This window comes from Erpetoichthys calabaricus, chromosome 4 (genome assembly GCF_900747795.2).
Source record: "Erpetoichthys calabaricus chromosome 4, fErpCal1.3, whole genome shotgun sequence".
NCBI lineage: Eukaryota > Metazoa > Chordata > Cladistia > Polypteriformes > Polypteridae > Erpetoichthys > Erpetoichthys calabaricus.
This window is the reverse complement of record NC_041397.2, coordinates 244,674,635-244,698,210: the sequence shown is the minus strand read 5'-3', so window position 1 is coordinate 244,698,210 and position 23,576 is coordinate 244,674,635. Positions and strand designations below refer to the sequence as shown.

The following is a 23,576-nucleotide window of genomic DNA, read 5'->3' as shown; positions in this document are numbered from 1 at the left end:
TAGACGACATGTTTTAAATTTATTGATATTTGTTGTTAATAATGCTGCAATGACTGGGGTATTCTAATGCACTGCATGTCTCTCCCCCACCCCCACAGTGAAGACAGCAATCACACAAAGAAATAGGGTGTGCCAGTTTATGCCAATGAAGGCCATCTGCAGAACCGAACTGGAAAGAGAAAAGTCTGGTGAAGCTCAAAGAAGACACGTTTAGCAAGCAAACTATATAGTTCATGTGCTTGCCAAGTGCTGTGGCTGCGAGCATAGTGAGTTTTGGACAACTGCTCCAATAAGAAAGATATATAACATACTCTGCTTAAAAAATTTAAAGGAACACTTAAATCACACATCAGATCTAGATGAACAAAATATTCAAGAGCAAAATCTTTACCAAGTTATAATGTGTAATTCGTTGAGAACAATATGATGTAACAACGGTCAATGGAAACCAAAATCACCAACCCACTGAGGGCTGGATTCAACATCACACCAAAAATCAAAGTCAAAAATTGAAAACACAAGCTGATCCAACTTGCGTGAATTTCATCACAGCAACTCATAATGTGAACCAGTTGTGTATATGACCCCCATGTGCCTGTTTGCACTCCTGAGAGCGCCTGGGCATGCTCCTGATGAGACGGTGGATGGTGTTCTAGGAGATCTCCTCCCAGACCTGGATCAGGGCATCAGTGAGCTCCTGGACAATCTGTGGCACTACCTGGCAGCATCGGATGCATCGATACATAACGTCCCAGAGGTTCTCAATTGGATTCAACTTTGAGGACCAATCAATGGTATCAGTGCCCTCATCTTCTAGGAACTGCCTATAGTTACATCGAGGTAAGGCATTGTCCTTCACCAGGAGAAACCCAGGGCCCACTGCACCAGCATAATGTCTGATGATAGCTCTGAAGATTTCATCCTGGTACCTAACAATATTTAGGGTACCATTGCTTAGCATGTGGAGGTCTGTGCAACCGTCCAACAATATGCTTCCCCAGACAATCACTGACCCACCTCCAAACCAGTCATGCAGGATGATGTTGCAGGTTGTGTAACAATTACCACAGCGTCTCCAGACTCTTTCACGCCTGTCGCATGTGCTCAGTGTGAACCTACACTCATCTGTGAAGAGAACAGGACACCAATGACTGAGCTGCCAATTGTGTTACACTCTGGCGAATAGCAATCGAGCTGCACAGTGAAGGGCTGTGAGCACAGGTCCTACTATAGGACACTAGGCCCTCATGCCACCCTGTCTGTTTCTGACAGTTTAAAAATATGCACACTAGTAGCCAGCTGGGTGTCATTTTGTAGGATTCTGGCAGTGCTCTTCCTTTTCCTCTTTGCACAAAGGAGCAGATACTGGTCTTGCTGCTGGGTTGATGCCCTTTCTTAGGCCCTAACCAGCTTTCCTCGTGTAATGGCCCGTATTCCTGGTATATCCCCCGTGCTGCCGAGATTGTCCTGGGAGACGCAGCAAATCTTCTTGCATCGGCATGTATGGATGTGCATTCATGGAGGAGCTGGACTACCTGTACAATCTGAATTGGCTGCAGGTAATTTTTCTATCATGGTGTGGATGGGAGGAGAAATGGGGTAGGAGTTATTCTGAAGGAACAGTATGTCAAGAGTGTTTTGGGGGTGAAAGAGTGTCAGACAGTAATGATTATGAGGCTGGAAATTGAAGGTGTGATGATGAATGTTGTTAGTGCATATGCACTGCAAGTTGGGTGTGCAATGGGTGAGAAAGAAGATTTTTGGAGTGAGTTGGATGAAGTGATGAACAGTGTACCCAAGGGACAGAAAGTGGTGATTGGAGCGGTTTTCAATGGGCATGTTGGTGAAGGGAACAGTGGAGACGAGGAGGTGATTGGTAGGTATGGTGTCAAGGAGAGGAATGAAGAAGGTCAGATGATAGTGGATTTTGCCAAAAGGATGGACATGACTGTGGTGAATACGTATTTTAAAAAAAGGGAGGAACATAGGGTTACGTACAAGAGTGGAGGAAGATGTACACAGGTAGATTACATTCAATGCAGAAGAGTCACTCTAAAGGAGATTGAAGACTGCAAAGTGGTGGCAGGGGAAAGTGTAGTTAAGCAGCATAGGATGGTGGTCTGTAGGATGACGTTGGAGATCAAGAAGAGAAAGAGAGTGAGGGTAGAGCCAAGGATCAAATTGTGGAAGTTGAAAAAGGAAGACTGCAAGGTTGAGTTTAGGGTGGAAGTGAGACAGGCGCTGGGTGGCAGTGAAGAGTTACCAGACACCTGGGAAAATACAGCAGATGTAATACGGGTGACAGCAAGAAGGGTGCTTGGTGTGACATCTGGAAAGAGAAAGGAAAAAATGGAAAGGCCGTTGGTCCAGATGACATACCTATGGAAGTATGGAGGTGTCTAGGAGAGATGGCAGTGGAGTTTTGTGAGAGGATGCCTGAGGAGTGGAGAAGAAGTATACTGGTGCCGATATTTAAGAATAAGGGGGATGTGCAGGACTGCAGTAATTACAGGGGAATATAATGAATGAGCCACAGCATGAAGTTATGGGAAAGAGTAGTGGAAGCTAGGTTAAGAAGTGAGGTGATGATTAGTGAGCAGCAGTATGGCTTCATGCCAAGAAAGAGCACCACAGATGCAAAGTTTGCTCTGAGGATGTGGATGAAGAAGTTTTGAGAAGGCCAGAAGGAGTCGCACTGCGTCTTTGTGGACCTGGAGAAAGCATGACAGGGTGCCTCGAGAGGAGCTGTGGTACTGTATGAGGAAGTCGCGAGTGGCAGAGAAGTACTTAAGAGTAGTACAGGATATGTACGAGGGAAGTGTGACTGTGGTGAGGTCTGCGGTAGTAGTGACGGATGCGTTCAAGTTGGAGGTGGGATTACATCAGGGATCGGCTCTGAGCCCTTTCTTATTTGCAATGGTGATGGACAGGCTGACAGACGAGATTATTCAGGAGACCCTGTGGACTATGATGTTTGCTGATAACATTGTGATCTGTAGCGATAGTAGGGAGCAGGTTGAGGAGACCCTGGAGAGGTGGAGATATGCTCTAGAGAGGAGAGGAATGAAGGTCAGTAGGAACAAGACAGAATACATGTGTGTAAATGAGAGGGAGGTCAGTGGAATGGTGAGGATGCAGGGAGTAGAGTTGGCGAAGGTGGAGTTTAAATACTTGGGATCAACAGTATAGAGTAATGGGGATTGTGGGAGAGAGGTGAAAAAGAGAGTGTAGGCAGGGTGGAATGGGTGGAGAAGAGTGTCAGGAGTAATTTGTGACAGACAGGTATCAGCAAGAGTAAAAGGGAAGACCTACAGGACGGTAGTGAGACCAGCTATGTTATATGGGTTGGAGACGGTGGCACTGACCAGAAAGCAGAGCTGGAGGTGGCAGAGTTAAAGATGCCAAGATTTGCACTGCGTGTGACGAGGATGTATAGGATTAGAAATGAGGACATTAGAGGGTCAGCTCAAGTTGGACAGTTGGGAGACAAAGTCAGAGAGGCGCGATTGCGTTGGTTTGGGCATGTGCAGAGATGAGATGCTGGGTATATTGGGTGAAGGATGCTAAGGATAGAGCTGCCAGGGAAGAGGAAAAGAGGAAGGCCCAAGAGAAGGTTTATGGATGTGGTGAGAGAGGACATGCAGGTGATGGGTGTAACAGAACAAGATGCAGAGGACAGAAAGATATGTAAGAAGATGATCCACTGTGGCAACCCCTAATGGGAGCAGCCGAAAGAAGAAGAAGAATACTTCATGCTACCTATAGTGACAAAAACAATAGCAAAATCCAAAACAAGAATCAGTCAGGAAGAATAAGGAGAGAGCAACTGTCTGTGGCCACAACCTACAGAACTGTTCCCTTTTTTAGGAGTGCCTTGCTGTTGCCTCTTCAGAGCACCTGATATCAACTTAATTGCACCAGCGCAGATGAAGTTGATTAACAATCGCTTATGATTCCTAACTGGATAGATTGAAATCCATGAAGCTTAACTGACATGGTGTTAGACTGTGATGACTAAGTGTTTCATTAATTTTTTTGAGCACTCTAATCCATCTTATCTGAAACCATATGGCAAAGTTGATGCAGGTACTACAATTCTCATCAGCCAGTGCACAGCTTTAGATGATTTCATCAGCGTTTGCAAAGTTTAAATAAGAGCATTGAAAAAAGTGACATGTCAAAGATAACGTCTGTGCTTTTTTTTCTCTCAACTACTTTGGAATAACAATTTCATTGTTTCACTGGATTACTGCACTTATCTTAGAATGTGACTTTTTGACTAATCTTGGATTGTGCTTCTATTTGTTGCATCAACAAAAGAAACTTCTCAGTTTATTTTAATCTGTACCTTTTTCTAAGAAATGAGCTGCCAAAACCCAAACCAGAATACCTGTTTTTAAGAAAGTTTCACTATTGCAAATTCACACGTGAAATGTAGCGTATTCAAAAGGAAACTCTGCTGTTTTCCTTGCCATTACTTATTGGGGTGTTACATTTGACATAATCTATGAAGCAAAATCCAGGAAACCAGACAATGGGGTTATGATGCACTTGGCTAAATATGCGCTTCATTTTACTATGAATACCATATGTTGCAATAAATCCAAGATAAAAACAGCAGTGTAATCAGTTTATCAGTGCATAGCCCATGTACTTTTGAAAAAGCCAACATTGTTTACCACCTTCATACTGTTATTAAGTTTGGAACACCAATCAATAATCAGTGTTAAGTGCTTTATGAAGTTAAAACAAAAAAAGAAAAAAAAAACAGAAGGAAGAGTCAAGGTTTTTAGCAGTTTTTAGTTTTGAATCAACCAACTTTAAATCATCTTTGTACCATTACTGAATACAACTTTAATACAGAGTTCTGTTCCATCTCTTTCACACCAGCACCACCAAGGACTGTATGTAGCACAGTAAGCAGGTCAAGTGAATTAATATTAGCCCTTAGTAAAAAAAAAAATACAATAAAATAATAATAATGATGAAAAATATTGTATACATTAAAGTACTTATTTACAAATGGCAGTATAACTGAGGCCCAATCAGAAACCTTCCTGAGCGAAATAGGTAGCACAACTACTTTAAAGATGTAAGCAATATATCAGTGTAAAGTGTATTTCTGAATTTCAAAAACAACACTAACCCAAGTAAAAAATACAAAAGAATTTATGAAACACCTTACTGTACTCTATGGTTCAAAACCAACTTTATTAAAATATATATACTGTATTTAAATTGTGCCTAGGAAATCCAGTGAACATATTATTTCTCTTCAGTAGAGGTCTGTGATTTTGGAGACATGTTGAGGTGAAAAAACAGGATCCACATCACAGCATAACAAACTCCTACTTATGACAAGTTACATATCTGGAACACTCCAACGGTGTAGGATTTGATAAACCTCAGATGAACAGATAACCTTCTGTAGCATCTGTGCATAGCAAGAAACCCTTGCACTGTATCTTATGTACACTAGATAATTAGCAATGAAATAATACATGTTACACTTAACACTAGATTAGCTGCTCCATGGTCTTCATCACATATGACGTCAGAGCAACAGACCGGAAGTCTTTCAGCTCACTAGGACGCGATACCTTTGGGAGTGGGGTGATGCAAGATGTTTTCCAAAGCCTCAGGACTCTCCCCTGTTCCAGGCTCAGGTTGAAGATGCGCTGTAGAGGACTCCCCAGCTCCGACGCACAGACTTTCAGCAGTCCATCTGGACCCGCTGCTTTGCTGGCACGAAGTCTCCTCAGCTCTCTGCTCACCTGCACTGCTGTAATTGTGGGTGGGGATGTCTCTCCTATGCTGGTATCAGCAGAAGGATGGGTGGAGGGTGCAGTACTCCAAGGTGAGAGTGGGTTAGGGTGGTCAAACCTGTTAAAGAAGTTGTTCATTTGATTTGCTCTCTTCACGTCTCTCTCGATGGTGGCACCCAGCTTCGAGCTGCAGCCAGTGATGATCTTCATCCCATCCCAAACTTCCTTCATGCTGTTATTCTGCAACTTCTGCTCCAGCTTTCTCCTGTACTGCTCCTTCGCTGCCCTGAACTGGACTCGGAGTTCCTTCTGCACGCGCTTGATCTCATGCTGATCACCGCCTTTAAAAGCCTTTTTCTTCTGGTTCAAAAGGCCTTTGATGTCACTTGTAATCCATGGCTTGTTGTTAGCATAGCAGCGTACAGTTCTTACTAGAACTACAATGTCCATACAGAAGTTGATGTAGTCAGTAGTGCAGTCAACAACTTCCTCAATGTTCTCACTATGTGATCCCTGCAGGATATCCCAGTGCGTAGTTCCAAAGCCGTCTCTCAGAGCCTGCTCTGCCTCAGGGGACCACTTCCTGAATGAGCGTGTGGTTGTAGGTAGCTCCCTCACTCTTGGTTTATAGTGAGGCTGAAGCAGAACCATAATCTGCTTTCCCAAGCGCAGGCAGTGGGATGGCGCTGTATGCGTCTTTAACGTTTACATACAGTAAGTCAATAGTCTTATTTCCCCGGGTGTTACAGTCTACATACTGGGAGAAGGCCGGTAATGTTTTGTCTAGCGTCACATGGTTAAAATCTCCAGCGATTAGCACAAGCACCTCAGGGTGCTGCGTTTGTAACTTAGCAACAGCAGAATAGATGATGTCACTCGCTATCTCCACGTCCACCTGAGGAGGGATGTAAACAACAACAATGACATGTCCAAACTCTCTGGGCAAGTAATAGGGACGCAAACTTACGGGCAACAGTTTGATGTCCCTGCAGCAAGTGGAGATTTTGACATTTACATGTCCAGAGTTACACCACCTTGTATTGACATAGAGAGCTAGTCCTCCTCCTTTGTGCTTCCCGCAGGTACTTGCGTCTCTGTCCGCTCTAACTGTGTCCACATTAGCATCTGGGATGGTGGTAGTTTGCCATGTTTCGCAAAAGCACAACAAACTGCATTCTCTGTAGGTTCTGACATTTTTCACCAGCACAGCCAGTTCGTCGATCTTATTTGATACTGAGTTCACATTTCCCAGGATCACAGAAAGCACCGAAGGCTTAAAACGGTACTCTCTCGCAAGCCGCTTCATTTTTAGCTTAGTGCCGGCTCTGCTGTCACGATACTGCCTTCTTACCTCGTCGAGTAAATAGGGAACCACACCGACACTGGCATTTGTTCTCAGCGCTTGAAGTTGACTACGGCATGTAAAAATCCATGTTCACGTTGTAAAAGTAAGAGTGTCCAGGGAACGAATCCACATAAAAGAAAGTGATAGGAGTGATCAATTAAAAAAAAAAAAAAAAGAGAAAAATAAAAGGTAAAAAAAAAAAGTAGTACACGGAGCTGCTGAAAAGGCTGCCACTCTTGGCGGTGCCCGAGTCATCAATATGAGGCACAATGTATATTGAGTGGGATGATATCACAAAAGCAATCACAGATAGACATGAATATTTTTCAGCTCATAGCAAATATGATGTACAATGAACAGTTCACAGATTTTGCAGTGGCAAAACACATTTTGTAACAGTGACAAACACTCTTATATTATGTTCAGGGGAGACATTATTCAGTATAATATAGTATACAAACTCAATAAAGTTAACTTATACCCACAATTAAAATAAGCAATGAAGTTAAACCCAAAAATAGAAAACCACAGAGAGTAACACCAGATCTGTGGGAGGCATCAGTACCCTAGGATAAACGTCACAGTTTGCAGTGTTGTGTTTTTTCCATTAAGACGATTTTTCACTTTGCAAATCATCTGATTGGTTTCTTGTGTTATGTCATTCTATCTAAGCCATGGATTGTCTGTCAAAACTATTTCTAGTGCAGGATCACGTGCAATACTTGGTTCCCTAGTGTATTTACAAATCAGAAGAATATTCTTGGGGGTCTGTTTTCAGTATTCAAAATTGGGATGGAAGAATATTTTATACTGTAGCTGTTATACCAATATCTCACAAAGTTACCACTTTGTTTCTTCAACTGACAATATAAAATGAGAGGCATGTGAAAAGATCATTTATTCGACTTGAGCTTGTTTTATTATCTTCACGTGGTGTTTCGCATTGTTGCATTTTTAATATTGTTTGGGTACATATTTCTTATATAGTTTTATAACAAGTTGTTTTACATAGATTAACCTGTACTTCATTAAGATCATTCTCACAAAAACTGAAATATATTTTCTTTTTATCTTTACTTGATTCAATACTTAACCAATCTTCGATTTTTGCAAGCACTCATTTAAAGCAGCACCACCACCCTACATTATACTTCCGTCTGTTCATACTACACTCAAAATGTATTAATCCTTTCTTACCAATCTATCACAAAGCTCAAAAAAATCTATATTGAAATTAAAGAAATCATAACAAATTTAGAAGCAGCACATCAACTGCAAGTTAATGTCATCAAAAAATATTTGTATAGCGTACAAGAAGAAAAAGAAATCTTTCACACAATTAAAATGGACTTACATATACTAAATACATACAGAATAAGAGGAAAACAATTTGATTACTGCAGAAGATGCCTACTGTTGCTAATCCCAACAAACATTTTATGCTGACAATTCATATATTAGAACGTGTGTGTAAATTTCCATATGAAACAAGTTTCCTATTTAGAGAGGATTAACTAAATTAGTCCCTTTCCTCCAATACTTCAGTTACTCCTAAGAAATCCCAATAAAAGGCGAGAAAGAAGCAGTGTCACAAAACCCTAAGCATTGCAATTACCACAGTATAATAAATACATACATTATAAATATGCCTTTGAGATCTAAAGTAACAATACACTACATCACATGTTTATCGAAAATGTACAAAAGCTGCTCTGTGGTTTGAAATGTCATGTTCTCAATAAGTTATGCAATTACATTATGCTTTAAGCTGACATCTTTGTGAGGCTAAATATATAGTATAACAAGAGGGAAACAAAGAGCAAGTAACATTTTACTATTCAGTATGAAAACAGTATCGAAAAGAGATTTACACCTAACATGCAAAACTCTTTACAGCTAGTATGTTGACAACTTTAACACTACACAAAAAGCAATGCAGCAAAACCGAACACCAATATAAGCAAGTAGAAATATCTGAAAATTTAAAAGCAGCAAACACACAGAAATGCTAAGTACTGACATGCACATTAATGTTATCATTGACTCTTTAGTTTTACTTTTTCCAAAAGCAAGTTAATACAAATACATACTATCCATCCATTTTCCAACCCGCTGAATCCAAACACAGGGTCACGGGGGTCTGCTGGAACCAATCCCAGCCAACACAGGGCACAAGGCAGGAAACAATCCTGGGCAGGGTGCCAACCCACCGCAGAATACATACTATATATGCCTTAAATTGAAAAATGAGCATAAACGTAATAGTGTAATATTACAAAAAGCATACCTGTCACTCTGTTTATTGCAAAAGTCACTCCTTATTTTATCTACTATTGATGTTCGTGGAAGAATGTTGGTTTTGTTCTTCTTTTTGGCATCACTGTCAACTAACACAATCAGCCAGTCCACTGTATTGTAATTCTTCAAAATATTCTGCCATTTGGTAATGTCATCTTTAACAGAAGACTTGTAAACCTCTGTATCCTGTTTAAAAATATATATATATGTTCAGACAGGTGTATTAAAATCGACATAAAGGCTTCTAACGTTTAAGACCATTAAAATTACTTGTTTACATTTTAGATACTTTTCTTTTTTTACTCCTTTTATATAAGCAGGTGCAAATTCTTTTATTTTATTGATTTATGATGTTGCCGAACTTAAAACATGGCAGTCATTCAAAAAACAGCTCTGTCCTTTTTAACAGCATGAAATTCTACTGAATGATTATGATCCAAATGTTCAGGAAACTATTACGTATAATCAGGTGATATTAAACATGTAAACACCAATACTTATGATCAGACTGAAATGATACCAGACTTTCAGTGTGATATTACACAGGTGCTTTTCATTGCACTTATGTTTTACTCCTCTTATTTACATAAACTCTATTTTTTTTTTGTGTTTCATATGAAAACCTTATACCACTATTTACAAACAAACCGTAAGTAGGCATGAAATAAACTAAAGGGAAAAGTGGTATTTTGCTAATCTTCTTTGTATCGTTCCAATTTTAGTACATGTGCTGCCGAAGCAAGTGGTATTTTATATGAGTGGTAAAAAGTGGTATTTTATATGAGAAGTTTTCATAAAAAGTACTCTGAGGTCAAGAGTGTTATGATATTATCTTTCAGACTAGGATATGCAGTGCATCCGGAAAGTATTCACAGCACATCACTTTTTCCACATTTTATGTTACGTTACAGCCTTATTCCAAAATGGATTAAATTCATTTTTTCCCTCAGAATTCTACACACAACACCCCATAATGACAACGTGAAAAACGTTTACTTGAGGTTTTTGCAAATTTATTAAAAATAAAAAAACTGAGAAAGCACATGTACATAAGTATTCACAGCCTTTGCCATGAAGCTCAAAATTGAGCTCAGGTGCATCCTGTTTCCCCTGATCATCCTTGAGATGTTTCTGCAGCTTAATTGGAGTCCACCTGTGGTAAATTCAGTTGATTGGACATGATTTGGAAAGGCACACACCTGTCTATATAAGGTCCCACTGTTGACAGTTCATGTCAGAGCACAAACCAAGCATGAAGTCAAAGGAATTGTCTGTAGACCTCCGAGACAGGATTGTCTCGAGGCACAAATCTGGGGAAGGTTACAGAAAAATTTCTGCTGCTTTGAAGGTCCCAATGAGCACAGTGGCTTCCATCATCCGTAAGTGGAAGAAGTTCGAAACCACCAGGACTCTTCCTAGAGCTGGCCGGCCATCTAAACTGAGCGATCGGGGGAGAAGGGCCTTAGTCAGGGAGGTGACCAAGAACCCGGTGGTCACTCAGTCAGAGCTCCAGAGGTCCTCTGTGGAGAGAGGAGAACCATCCAGAAGGACAACCATCTCTGCAGCAATCCACCAATTAGGCCTGTATGGTAGAGTGGCCAGACGGAAGCCACTCCTTAGTAAAAGGCACATGGCAGCCCGCCTGGAGTTTGCCAAAAGGCACCTGAAGGACTCTCAGACCATGAGAAAGAAAATTCTCTGGTCTGATGAGACAAAGATTGAGCTCTTTGGTGTGAATGCCAAGCATCACATTTGGGGAAAACCTGGCACCATCCCAACAGTGAAGCATGGTGATGGCAGCATCATGCTGTGGGGATGTTTTTCAGCGGCAGGAACTGGGAGACTAGTCAGGATAAAGGGAAAGATGACTGCAGCAATGTACAGAGACATCCTGGATGAAAACCTGCTCCGGAGCGCTCTTGACCTCAGACTGGGGCGGCGGTTCATCTTTCAGCAGGACAACGACCCTAAGCACACAGCCAAGATATCAAAGGAGTGGCTTCAGGACAACTCTGTGAATGTCCTCGAGTGGCCCAGCCAGAGCCCAGACTTGAATCCGATTGAATATCTCTGGAGAGATCTTAAAATGGCTGTGCACCGACGCTTCCCATCCAACCTGATGGAGCTTGAGAGGTGCTGCAAAGAGGAATGGGCGAAACTGGCCAAGGATAGGTGTGCCAAGCTTGTGGCATCATATTCAAAAAGACTTGAGGCTGTAATTGCTGCCAAAGGTGCATCGACAAAGTATTGAGCAAAGGCTGTGAATACTTATGTACATGTGATTTCTCAGTTTTTTTTTATTTTTAATAAATTTGCAAAAACCTTAAGTAAACTTTTTTCACGTTATCATTATGGGGTGTTGTGTGCAGAATTCTGAGGAAAAAAATGAATTTAATCCATTTTGGAATAAAGCTGTAACATAACAAAAGGTGGAAAAAGTGATGCGCTGTGAATACTTTCCGGATGCACTGTATAAAAGGAAAAAGAACAATAGTCAAAATCAAAACTGTAGATCACACCTACACAGCAATCTGTCCAGTATATATGTAGAAATGGAAAAGTCAAAAGAGCCTTATTGCCTTCACTAGGCAACAGTTCTTCTTTAAATTGGACAAAGTTGGCCTCTAGATGAATCATCTTTGGTGGGCGACCATAAGACCTGTAGAGACATAAAATTAATTTCCAAAGTTATAAAACATGTACATAACCAATAAATCAAAATTACTAATGATCATTTCAAATATCTTCCTATTTTAAGAAACCTTAGCTTGAAGGAAAGATATCTTCTTTTGACACATTATTGAAATGAAAATCAATTGTTCTATTATTAATCAAACGTCTTTACCAAGCAGACAAAGGTTCAGATTGTTTGAAAACAAAACTAAATGATCTAACATACAACTGGAAAGACTAACAGGAGGGTACATTTAAAAGGAACCATTAAAAAAAAATTTTTTCCAGGAATATACAAATTCATCAGTTTTCCAAAAGCATCTGCATACATGTATAACCAAGTTGTTCAAAGAAACACTTCATACAATTTTTTTTCTTTTTATTGCTGGTCACACTCTGCTATGTTTATGGGGAATGCACCAGAGTATGGCATATCTGTTTCTTCCTCAATCCAAAGGTTGCCACCTTGAACAAGAAACAGAACTCTAACTGTAACCACCGACTTATTGCAAGCAAAAAAATAAAATAAAAAAGAATTCAATCGGATTAGTCTTCTAAGCATTGGGAGTTACTCCATTTTCTACTCTTGAAACAGTGGCTGCAAGCAGTGTTCATATGACCACGCTACTACAGTGAAATAAACAGTTTAGTCCAGAACTTCTTAATTTGTTAGGTTTTGTAATTCCTAGTACATACACAGTACAAACACTCTGTAGGACTACAAGTTACTGTTAAATGCATCAACCATTCTATAATGTGGTGTACATTTCTTGGTGACATTTCTGTTGCAACTTGTATTATTTTAAAAATCATGATTTTTTTTTCTTCCCCAATCACAAAAAAAGTAAACTGACAAAAACATTGTACTTGCTTTCGAAACAGCCTGGACATCAATGTCCTTTTCTAACAGATCTTTATAAAAATTGCCCTATAAAAAAAATGATTCACCAAGGAAAAATCTAAATCCTTTAATCACAGGTGCTTGAAGAGAAGACCAAGTTAAAAAACAATATTCTGTACTTTTGCAACCACAAAGCATTAAATGATTAAGGTAATGTTTTCAGTAACGGTTCATTATTCCTCAGCCGACTTCGTTCTGAAGGGGCAATGATACACAACAAGTTTAATTATATTTTATCTGTTGTTATTGCTATCATCACATTTAAACTTTTATTATTTATAAAAATGGCAAAGAGCATGGCTAAAAATGTGCACATAGATCTGTCTGTTCATTTTAAAATCTTGATGTTAAGTCTGTTTGAGCGTGGGAAAGGTGCGATATAAATAAAAAATTATTATGTTTGTATGCAATTTTTCACTTTCAAAAGCAACCTAGCACATATCTCAATCAACAGGTTACCACATATGTGTGAATTAATAAGTCATCAAAATACTGTGAAAAAGGGTTCTGTTCAAAATACAAATATGTTCACTTAGAACATCTGCTAAAACAGGCTTCAGACATAGGGGAAGAAGAGAAGTGTGGGAGAAACAATGAATGCTGTGATCAGGTTTTTTTTTTTTTTTTTTAGATAGATAGATAGATAGATAGATACTTTATTAATCCCAATGGGAAATTCACTAATCACTAATGTCATGGTGTTGCATCGGCCAGTTGTAAAGGAGCATTACAACTACATTACCTTAAAGCTTAGAAAAGCAGATGCTGGGAGGGGGAAAAAAAAAAACACGGCTTTATTGATCAGCCAATTTACCGATCACAGATTAAGTCTTTTGTAGTGAAAACAGGCCAATCGAGCAGCACATTACTAGACAATACCTTTGCATCACACAACACTTCAAATGTAGCATTTAGTACAACTCACACATGGCTCTTCCGAAGTGTTTTTTCCTGGAGATGCAAGGGCAGTTGGACATTTACAAGCCTGTTTGCACCAACTTGAGAACTTTTACAGAGCCCAGAAACATTTTAGTTAAAACATGTGTATATTCAAACATTAACATTAACACCAGGATTTTACAGAGCTATACGGTCTGCACATTTATAATCTAATCTGCAGCAGAAATGGTTTCTTTAAAAAAAACAAGCCAACTTTCCAGGAGCTCCTCTGCAAGTGGACAGGATGTGTTGTTATGCCGTAAACTCTTTCAATTTGAATCAACTTGAGTCAACAGAGCTGGATTTAAAAAAAAAAAAAAATCATCTTTCTGAATCAGTTTGATCATTTAAGGAATGTGATTTATTTAATTAAAATTAAACAAGTCAGATGTGATTAAAGGTTCACATTGCAGATTTTAGTTTAAGGGTATTTGCATACATTTCAGTTACACCATGTACAAATTACAATATTTTTTCTTCATGACCCCCCCTTTTCTGAACACTATAGTGTTTGGGACATGCTAATGTCAGGTAATAAAGGAGTCGTATTTAATACTTTGATGCATATCCCTTGCATGCAATTAATCCTTGCAGTCTGATTCACAGGCATCATCAGGTGCTGAATACTTTCTCTGGTGATGCTCTGCCAACCTCTAATGCAGCCATCTTCAGCCCCTGCTTGTTTTGGGGGCTTTTCCCCTTTACATTTTCTCTTCAGCTTATGGAAGGCATGCTCAACTGGATTTAAATCGTATGGCTTGGCCATTCAACAAAATTCTATTTTTTAGCTCCAAAAAACTGTGTTGCCTTGGCAGTACGTTCAGGATCATTACCTTGTTATAGGATGAAGCACCGTCCAGTGAGTTTGGAGGCATGTACTGGAACTTAGCAGATGTTTCTATACACCTCTGAATTCACTGTGCAACTGCTGTCAGCAGCTACATCATCAATGAAAATAAGTGTGCCAGTACCTGTGGCAGCCATACATACCCAAGCCCTAACAGCCTCACTACCATGTTTAACCGATGAGATGTTATGCTTTGGATCTTCCTCAGTTCCTTTGATTCCACACCTATACTCTTGCCATCTCTCTGATACAGGTTCATCCTTATCTCATCTGTTCACAAGACCTTTTTCAAGAATTCTGCAGGCTCTTTTAAGTACTTTTTACAAACTGTAATTCAGTCATCCTTTTTCTGTGACTAACTAGTGGTTTGCATCTTGCAGTGTGTTTTTTTTTTTTTTTTTGTATTTCAGTTCATGAAGTCTTCCACAGATGATAGTCTCTGACACATACACATCTGTCTCCTGAAGACTGTTTCTGATCTGTCGGACAGGCGTTTGGGGCTTTTTCTTTACCATAGGTGGGATTATTCTGTAATCAGCAGTGGAGGTCTCCCTTGGCCTACAAAAGCAAGCCTAGGTATCTTATGCCTGCATTAATGAAGCAATGAAACACACCTGAGTAATCACAAACACCGGTGATGCCAGTTGTCCCAGACATTATGGGGCCCTGAAATGGGGTGACAATGCTTAAGAAGTGTTGTAATTTCTACATGATTTGTAATTTTAAACTTTGGAGCAAAGGGGTAAATCAAGGAAAAATGTGTCTTTGTCACAAACATTTTTGAGGACACTATATATCTGTAATATGTTTATCATTGTTGTTAAGTACATACAGTGCATCCGGAAAGTATTCACAGCGCATCACTTTTTCCACATTTTGTTATGTTACAGCCTTATTCCAAAATGGATTGAATTCATTTTTTTCCTCAGAATTCTACACACAACACCCCATAATGACAACGTGAAAAAAGTTTACTTGAAGTTTTTGCAAATTTACTAAAAATAAAAAAAACTGAGAAATCACATGTACATAAGTATTCACAGCCTTTGCTCAATACTTTGTCGATGCACCTTTGGCAGCAATTACAGCCTCAAGTCTTTTTGAATATGATGCCACAAGCTTGGCACACCTATCCTTGGCCAATTTCGCCCATTCCTCTTTGCAGCACCTCTCAAGCTCCATTAGGTTGAACGGGAAGCATCGGTGCACAGCCATTTTAAGATCTCTCCAGAGACGTTCAATCGGATTCAAGTCTGGGCTCTGGCTGGGCCACTCAAGGACATTCACAGAGTTGTCCTGAAGACACTCCTTTGATATCTTGACTGTGTGCTTACAGTCGTTGTCCTGCTGAAAAATGAACCGTCGCCCCAGTCTGAGAGCAAGAGCGCTCTGGAGCAGGTTTTCATCCAGGATGTCTCTGTACATTGCTGCAGTCATCTTTCCCTTTATCCTGACTAGTCTCCCAGGTCCTGCCGCTGAAAAACATCCCCACAGCATGATGCTGCCACCACCATGCTTCACTGTAGGGATGGTATTGGCCTGGTGATGAGCGGTGCCTGGTTTCCTCCAAACGTGACGCCTGGCATTCACATCAAAGAGTTCAATCTTTGTCTCATCAGACCAAAGAATTTTCTTTCTCATGGTCTGAGAGTCATTCAGGTGCCTTTTGGCAAACTCCAGGCGGGCTGCCATGTGCCTTTTACTAAGGAGTGGCTTCCGTCTGGCCACTCTACCATACAGGCCTGATTGGTGGATTGCTGCAGAGATGGTTGTCGTTCTGGATGGTTCTCCTCTTTCCACAGAGGACCTCTGGAGCTCTGACAGAGTGACCATCGGGCTCTTGGTCACCTCCCTGACTAAGGCCCTTCTCCCCCGTTTGCTCAGTTTAGATGGCCAGACAGCTCTACGAAGAGTCCTGGTGGTTTCAAACTTCTTCCACTTATGGATGATGGAGGCCACTGTGCTCATTGGGACCTTCAAAGCAGCAGAAATTTTTCTGTAACCTTCCCCAGATTTGTGCCTCAAGACAATCCTGTCTCGGAGGTCTACAGACAATTCCTTTGACTTCATGTTTGGTTAGTGCTCTGACATGAACTGCCAACTGTGGGATCTTATATAGACAGGTGTGTGCCTTTCCAAATCATTTCCAATCAACTGAATTTACCACAGGTGGACTCCAATGAAGCTGCAGAAACATCTCAAGGATGATCAGGGGAAACAGGATAATAATAAAAATAATTTATTACATGTATATAGCGCTTTTCTCAGTACTCAAAGCACTATCCACACAGGGAGGAACTGGGAAGCGAACCCACAATCTTCCACAGTCTCCTTACTGCAAAGCAGAAGCACTACCACTGCGCCACCTGTGAGGACACTCATGGCAAAGGCTGTGAATACTTATGTACATGTGATTTCTTAGTTTTTTTTTTTTGTTTTTTTTTAATAAATTTGCAAAAACCTCAAGTAAACTTTTTTCACATTGTCATTATGGGGTGTTGTGTGTAGAATTCTGAGGAAAAAATGAATTTAATCCATTTTGGAATAAGGCTATAACAACAAAATGTGGAAAAAGTGATGCGCTGTGAGTACTTTCCGGATGCACTGTATATGTATTATACAGTATGTATTGCACCCTTATACAGCTGGCATTGCAATTGTCTTCTTTAAAAACAATCGTGATGTGAGAAGAGAGATACAACAGCTATGGCCATTGGACATCTGTTCAAATGGACTTTAGGGTAGATATAAGATAGACACCCACTCTGGATCATGGAATCAAGTCTGATCAGATGATACTAGATAGGTTGTATGCTGATGGATACGATGTAGTTTTCTTTTTGATAGTTAAAGAGTTATAAGTTGCCAGCCCTGGCATAAATCTGATAAAAAGTGTAAACTAGGCCTGAAATAACATCAGCAAGTGCATTTAACAGACTAGCCTACTGTATTTAGCTAGCTTAACTACTGAAAAATTTTTACTTAAGCACACTCGCAAGTAATAATAGCAGCAGTTGACAATTTTGCAGACAATTTAGCAGTTCTCTCTGGAAAAAATACTGTGACTCTATTTTTCAATCCATTAGCCACTAGCATAAATTTCTCAAGTTAACACGCTTCATAAATCTAAAAGAACTATTATCCAACAGCTAAATAAGGGTAAGAGGGTTACCTACATTGTCGTCTTATTAATTGCTATACTTCAGCATGCTTCCTCTTCATGTATTCACACATTGAGCTAGTGCTGTTGTGGAACACTACACAATAACTAAACAACTCGTCTTCAGATTTTTGGGTGAAATACTCCCACACAGATGACAATTTTGCCCAAAACCTGGGGGAGCCTTCTGCTGATGACTATGGTGCAGCTGCTGCCATAATTAACCTGCTCAAAAATGATACAGCATGTCGTAGCATGCTGGGACACAATGTGAGGGAGGGACAGGGACAACTAGTTGATACAAGAAACAATTTAACTAAAACTTTTACTTGATATTGATTAATCACAGCAGCCATAGAGCTCAGGGTTCTTAAACTTGAATAGGTGGCAAGCCTAAGTTGTTGTAATGAACAGGAAGATATTGCCCAGGTATCCTTTTGGGAGACAGAACAGTGTGCACACTATCTCAGTTTTATGGACCTGGAGAATGAAACATGCTTAATAGTTTGTGAAAAGGTTTTAGGAAGTTAACCATTAAAAAAAAAATTAGTAAAAAATGCACACATTTTGCAAGCTTTGACCATACAAATGTATAACAGACATGTGGATTATGTGATATAAATTATGTGTGAATTTACATTTTTCAATGGGCATTTTAACATTGCCATTGGATATTAAACATTTTTCTTTTGTTCTACATGAAAACACAAGATTAAAAATTTCATTTGGCTATAACTACAATATGACTAATTTTTATTTTCAGAAGGCTTTTTGATAAAGTACCACATTAAAGAATAATGATCAATCTAACAGCAGTAGGGACTCAAAGCACAGAATGTTGGTGGGAACAAGATTGGCTCAAACACAGTAAGCACATGGTTACAGAGAGGGGGAACTTTTTAAAATTAAGTGATGCCAAAAGTGATGTTTCATCAGCAGTAGTGCTGGGGCCACAAATCTTTTTCTTCTTCCTCTTCTTTTGGCCGCTTCTGTTAGGGGTTGCCACAGCAGATCATCTTCTTCCATACCTTTCTGCCCTCTGCATCTTGCTCTGTTACACCCATCACCTGCATGTCCCCTCTCACCACATCCATAAACCTTTTCTTAGGCCTTCCTCTTTTCCTCTTACCTGGCAGCTCTATCCTTAACATCCTTCTCCCAATATACTCAGCATCTCTCCTCTGCACATGTCCAAACCAACGCAATCTCGCCTCTCTGACTTTGTCTCCCAACCGTCCAACCTGAGCTGACCCTCTAATGTACTCATTTCTAATCCTATCCATCCTCGTCACACCCAGTGCAAATCTTCGCATCTTTAACTTTTTAATATTTTTTATATATAAATATATATATATATATATATATATATATATATATATATATATATAAATATATATATATATATATATATATATATATATATAAATAAATGAATGATTAGGACAAGAATATAATCAATAAGCCGATTGAGTTTGCACGTGATACCAAACTTGGTAGGAAGGCAGATAATGTAGAATCAGCTAAATTGTTACAGAGGTAATTGGACAGCATATAGATGTGTGGCAGGTGAAATTTAATCTAAGTAAAGGAAAGGTATTAGATGCAGAAAGTAGAAATGTTAAGATCTGAATACACAATGGGAGGTTTGAAACTTAAAAGTACATCTTATGAGAAAGATCTAGGGGTCACAATGTGTCAAGAAGGCGAAAAGGATGTTAGGTATCACTAAGTGTGGAGTACATATCAAGGGAGGTTTGTGCTTAAATTATACAACCCACTAGTGAGGCTTCACCTGGAGTACTCAGTACAGTGTTGGTCTCCACATTACAAAAAAGATGTAGCTATGCTACAAAACGTCTACTGAAGAGCAGCTAGGCTTATTCTGGGAATAAGAAGTATGAGCTATGAGCAGAGACTGAAGGAGTTGAACCTTTTAAGTATAAGCAAATGGGGAGATGGGGAGAAGGAAGGTTCATATATTGTGCGTGCAAGGTGGATCGGAGGTGGATTCAAATTTTTCTATCATGGTGTGGATGGGAGGAGAAATGGGATAGGGGTTATTCTAAAGGAACAGTATGTCAAGAGTGTTTTGAAGGTGAAAAAGAGTGTCAGACAGTGATGATTATGAAGCTGGAAATTGGAGGCATGATGATGAATGTTGTTAGTGTATACGCCCCGCAAGTTGGGTGTGTGATGGATGAGAAAGAAGATTTCTGGAGTGAGTTGGATGAAGTGATAGGACAGTGTACCAAAGGGACAAAAAGTGGTGATTGGAGCGAATTTCAATGGACATGTTGTCATGACAGGAGGTGATGGGTAGGTATGGCGTCAAGGAAAAGAATGAAGAAGGTGAGGTGATAGAGGATTTTACGAAAAGAATGGGCATGGCTGTGGTGAATACGTATTTTAAGAAGAGGGAGGAACATAGGATGATGTACAAGAGTGGAGGAAGATGTACACAGGTAGACTATATCCTATGCAGAAGAGTCAATCTGAAGGAGATTGAGGACTGCAAAGTGGTGGCAGGGGAAAGTGTAGTTAGGCAACATAGGATGGTGGTCTGTAGGATGACGTTGGAGATCAAGAAGAGGAGGAGAGTGAGGGCAGAGCTAAGGACCAAATGGTGGAAGTTGAAAAAGGAAGACTGCAAGGTTGAGTTTAGGGAGGAGGTGAGACAGGCACCAGGTGGCAATGAAGAGTTGGGCAACTACAGCAGAAGTAGTAAGTGTGTCAGCAAGAAGGGTGCTTGGCGTGACATCTGGACAGAGGAAAAGGAAACCTGGTGGTGGAATGGGGAAGTACAGAAGAGTATACAGAGGAAGAGGATGGCAAAGAAGAAGTGGGATAGTCAGAGAGATGCAGAAAGTAGACAAGAGTACAAGTAGATAAGGTGAAAGGTGAGGAGAGAGGTGGTGAAGACTAAAGAAGAGGCGTATGATGAGTTGTATGAGAGGTTGGACACTAAGGAGGGAGAAAAGGACTTGTACTGATTGGCTAGACAGAGGGACCAACCTGGGAAAGATGTGCAGCAGGTTAAGGTGATAAAGGATAAAGATGGAAACATACTCACAATGAGGAGGTTGTGTTGAGCAAATGGAAAGAGTACTTTGAGAGCCTGATGAACGACAGAATGAGAGAGATGGTTGGATGATGTGGCAATAGTGAATCAGGAAGTGCAACAGATTAGCAAGGAGGAAATAAGGACAGCTATGAAGAGGATGAACAATGGAAAGGCCATTGGTCCAGAAGACATACCTATGGAAGCATGGAGGTGTTTAGGAGAGATGGCAGTGGAGTTTGGAATCTTAGAAAGTGAGAGGATGGCTAAGGAGGGGAGAAGAAGTGTACTGGTACAGATTTTTAAGAATAAGGGAAATGTGCAGAGTTATAGTAACTACAGGAGGATAAAATTGATGAGCCACACCATGAAGTTATGGGAAAGAGTAGTGGAAGCCAGGTTAAGAAGGGAGGTGATGATTAGTGAGCAGCAGTATGCTTTCATGCCAGGAAAGAGCACCAAGGTTGCAATGTTTGCTCGGAGGATGTTAATGGAGAAGTACAGAGAAGGCCAGAAGGAGTTGCATTGCGTCTTTGTGGACCTGGAGAAAGCATATGACAAGGTGTCTAAAGAGGAGTTACATGAGGAAGTCGTGAGTGGCAGAGAAGTATGTAGAGCTGTACAGGATATGTATGAGGGATGTGCGACAGTGCTGAGGTCTGCGGTAGGAGTGTCAGATGCATTCAACGTGGAGGTGGAGTACATCAGGGATCAGATTTGAGCCCTTTCTTACTTGCAATGGTGATGGACAGGTTGACAGATTAGATTAGACAGGAATCACCATGAACTATGTTTGCTAATGACATTGTGATCTGTAGTGAGTAGGGAGCAGGTTGAGGAGACCCTGGAGAGGTGGAGATATGCTCTAGAGAGGGGAGGAATGAAGGTCAGTAGGACCAAATTAAAATACATGTGTGTGAATGAGAGGGAGGTCATTTGATTGGTGAGGATGCAGGGAATAGAGTTGGTGTAGGTGGATGAGTTTAAATATTTGGGATCAACAGCACAGAGTAACGGGGACTGTGGAAGAGAGGTGAAAAAGAGAGTGAAGGCAGGGTGGAATGGGTGGAGAAGAGTGTCACGAATAATTTGTGACAGATGGTTATCAGCAAGAGTGAAAGTGAAGGTCTACAGGATGGTAGTGAGACCAGCTATGTTATATGGGTTGGAGACAGTGGCACTGATAAGAAAACAGGAGACAGAGCTGGAGATGGCAGAGTTAAAGATGTTAAGATTTGCATTGGGTGTGACGAAGATGTATAGGATTAGAAATGAGTACATTAAAGGGTCAGCTCAGATTGGACAGTTGGAATACAAAGTCAGAGAGGCGTGATGCGTTGGTTTGGACACGTGCAGAGGAGAGATGCTGGGTATATTGGGAAAGGGATGGGAAGGATACAGCTGCCAGGCAAGAGAAAAAGAGGAAGGCCCAAAAGAAGGTTTATGGATGTGGTGAGAGAGGACATGAAGGTGATGGGTGTAACAGAGCAAGATGTAGAGGACAGGAAGATATGGAAAAAGATTATCCACAGTGGAAACCCCTTACAGGAGCAGCCAAAAGGAGAAGGTACTCCTAAGGCCTCGTTTATACTTCACGCTCAGAACGCCTATGTGCAGGCATCATGGCTGCCACGCATTCCCGGCATTCATTTGACGCATCTTCTGAACAGGTCCTCAGAAATTAACGTGATGCATGCACAAGTTGCAGTACTAGCAAAAAGTCGGGGGGCGCAGTGTGCTAAACGTTGGAATGTGATGTCAGAGTCTCTGTTTACTATCTACATGTGACTGGAATTCCTCTATGTGGATCCTACGGGATCGATGTGCGCGCTTCGATGTTTGATGAATGTTTCAATGTGGTGAAGCAAAATGCCAACATATAGATGCATTCATGGTGCTTTTATATTCAAGCGTCACATATTCCTGATTGTAATGACACAATACATTTTAAAAGTCTCACACCATCTTTTGTGCTGTCATTTTTTTTGCAACTTCACAACAGCAACATAATGTACAGTGCTGTATTTGAGCTACAGAGAAAAAAATTAAGGACATGGTGAAAAAATTAAAGTGATTAAAGTGGAAATTTCGGCTTTAATCTCGAAATGTCTACTTTAACCTCGTAGTTTACTTTATCATTAAAGTAGACTGTCGTAAACGTCATCCCAGTTTTTAATCGCTGCGAGCTTCTTGGACCTGACAGCAGCGGCAAGCAGCAATAGATCACCACACATAGCACATTAAATGTATGATATTCCAACTCTCTGCAAATTTAGAATCCTAAGATTTATACTTGATATCACTTTTATGATGAAATGCATTAAAATATGTTACATTTTACAGATAAATCATTAAATTTAATTTAAATAATGAAAACTGATAATAATTACACACATGGGGTGACACGGTGGCGGAGCAGTATTCCCTGCTTGGAGTTTACATGTTTTCCTGCTAGGTTTCCACACTGTGCTCTGGTTTCCTTTCAAAGATATGCAGACTTGGGGATTTGGTGCCGCTAAAATGACTCCAGTGTATGTGTGTGCTTGTATTCACCTTGCGATGAGTTGAGGCCCTGTCCAGGGATTGTTTC

The 23,576-nt window shown here is 40.3% G+C and overlaps 1 protein-coding gene across 2 annotated transcripts in view; it reads right to left on the bottom strand.

Annotated features, from left to right (window-relative positions):
• The window catches only part of trappc10 (trafficking protein particle complex subunit 10), a 103,070-nt gene that overhangs the window by 47,599 nt on the left and 31,895 nt on the right, over nt 1–23,576 (bottom strand). The window contains exons 3-4 of one of the 2 annotated variants that reach the window (XM_028800534.2): nt 11,932–12,067; nt 9,398–9,594 (exon numbers count right to left, since the gene is read on the bottom strand). In XM_028800534.2, coding sequence (XP_028656367.1) covers nt 9,398–9,594; nt 11,932–12,067 — 333 coding nt within the window. Of the gene's footprint in view, nt 1–9,397; nt 9,595–11,927; nt 12,068–23,576 lie in introns of those variants that run through there. The other variant, XM_051926749.1, reaches the window with a different exon arrangement.